This window comes from Etheostoma spectabile, unplaced genomic scaffold, assembly GCF_008692095.1.
Source record: "Etheostoma spectabile isolate EspeVRDwgs_2016 unplaced genomic scaffold, UIUC_Espe_1.0 scaffold314, whole genome shotgun sequence".
Classification (NCBI taxonomy): Eukaryota; Metazoa; Chordata; class Actinopteri; order Perciformes; family Percidae; genus Etheostoma; species Etheostoma spectabile.
The window spans coordinates 57,686-58,571 of NW_022605583.1; the positions used below are offsets into that span (position 1 = coordinate 57,686).

At 39.8% G+C, this 886-nt stretch overlaps 1 protein-coding gene across 3 annotated transcripts in view; it reads right to left on the bottom strand.

Annotated features, from left to right (window-relative positions):
- paplna (papilin a, proteoglycan-like sulfated glycoprotein) overlaps positions 1 to 886 on the bottom strand; it is a 47,840-nt gene that overhangs the window by 43,439 nt on the left and 3,515 nt on the right. For all 3 annotated transcript variants that reach the window (XR_004331153.1, XR_004331152.1, XM_032511068.1), the window contains exon 2: positions 381 to 443. Coding sequence is in view for 1 of the 3 variants with exons in the window: in XM_032511068.1 (XP_032366959.1) it covers positions 381 to 437 (57 nt within the window). In the remaining 2 variants the exon portion in view is untranslated. The remainder of the gene's footprint in view (positions 1 to 380; positions 444 to 886) is intronic.

The window sequence follows — 886 nt, forward strand, 5'->3', positions numbered from 1 at the left end:
GGGGGGTGCACTTGTTAAGCACTTTGGTCAACTATGGTTGCTTTTAAATGTGCTATATAAATAAAACATAACTTATATTGGATTTAGTTTTATATAAAGTAGGAATTACAACCTAAAGATGTTCAGTTTACAATCATGTTGAGAAAAAAAGGAACATTTGGACACTTTTGCTTGAAATATGACTTAAACAATTAATCAATTATCATAGTTAATCAACTTTCTGTTGATCAACTATTGATTATTTGATTAATCGCTACAGATGTACTTTACATCTAAAATAGTGTATAAACAGCACTAATTTAAATTTCAAAAACACAGGGATGTCTCAGGTTTTGGCTTTCATAGTTTGATATTTTGAGTGTGTATTGGTGGGAGTTTACCATGAGCACTGGAGCCAAGAGCAGCTGAAGGATTACCAGAGGCAGGAGCATCTTCATTGTTCCCTGGAAAAACAGGAGGAGACATCCAGAGTTAGTCACTGTGACGAATAGAGGCTTGTTCACATTGAGCAACAAGCGAGGGCAACAAGAAACAGTGGGAAAACACGCAGACACACACACGCAGATCTATCTTCTTAGCTGATCCAACCACAGAAAACAAAACCAAAAGTATCAGCTTCAGTTTTGGCTGACAGTAAAGAATATAAAACCAAGAGGGTAGTGTGGTTTTTTAACATTAATATGAGTTCCCCCAGCCTGCCTATGGTCCCCCAGCGGATAGAAATGGTGCTAGGTGTAAACCGAGCCCTGGGTATCCTGCTCTGCCTCTGAGAAATTGAAAGCTCAGATGTGTCGATCTGGAATCTTGCTCCTTATGACGTCATAAGGAGCAAGGTTACCTCCCCTTTCTCTGCCTTGCCGCCCAGAGAATTTGGCCCACCCATGAG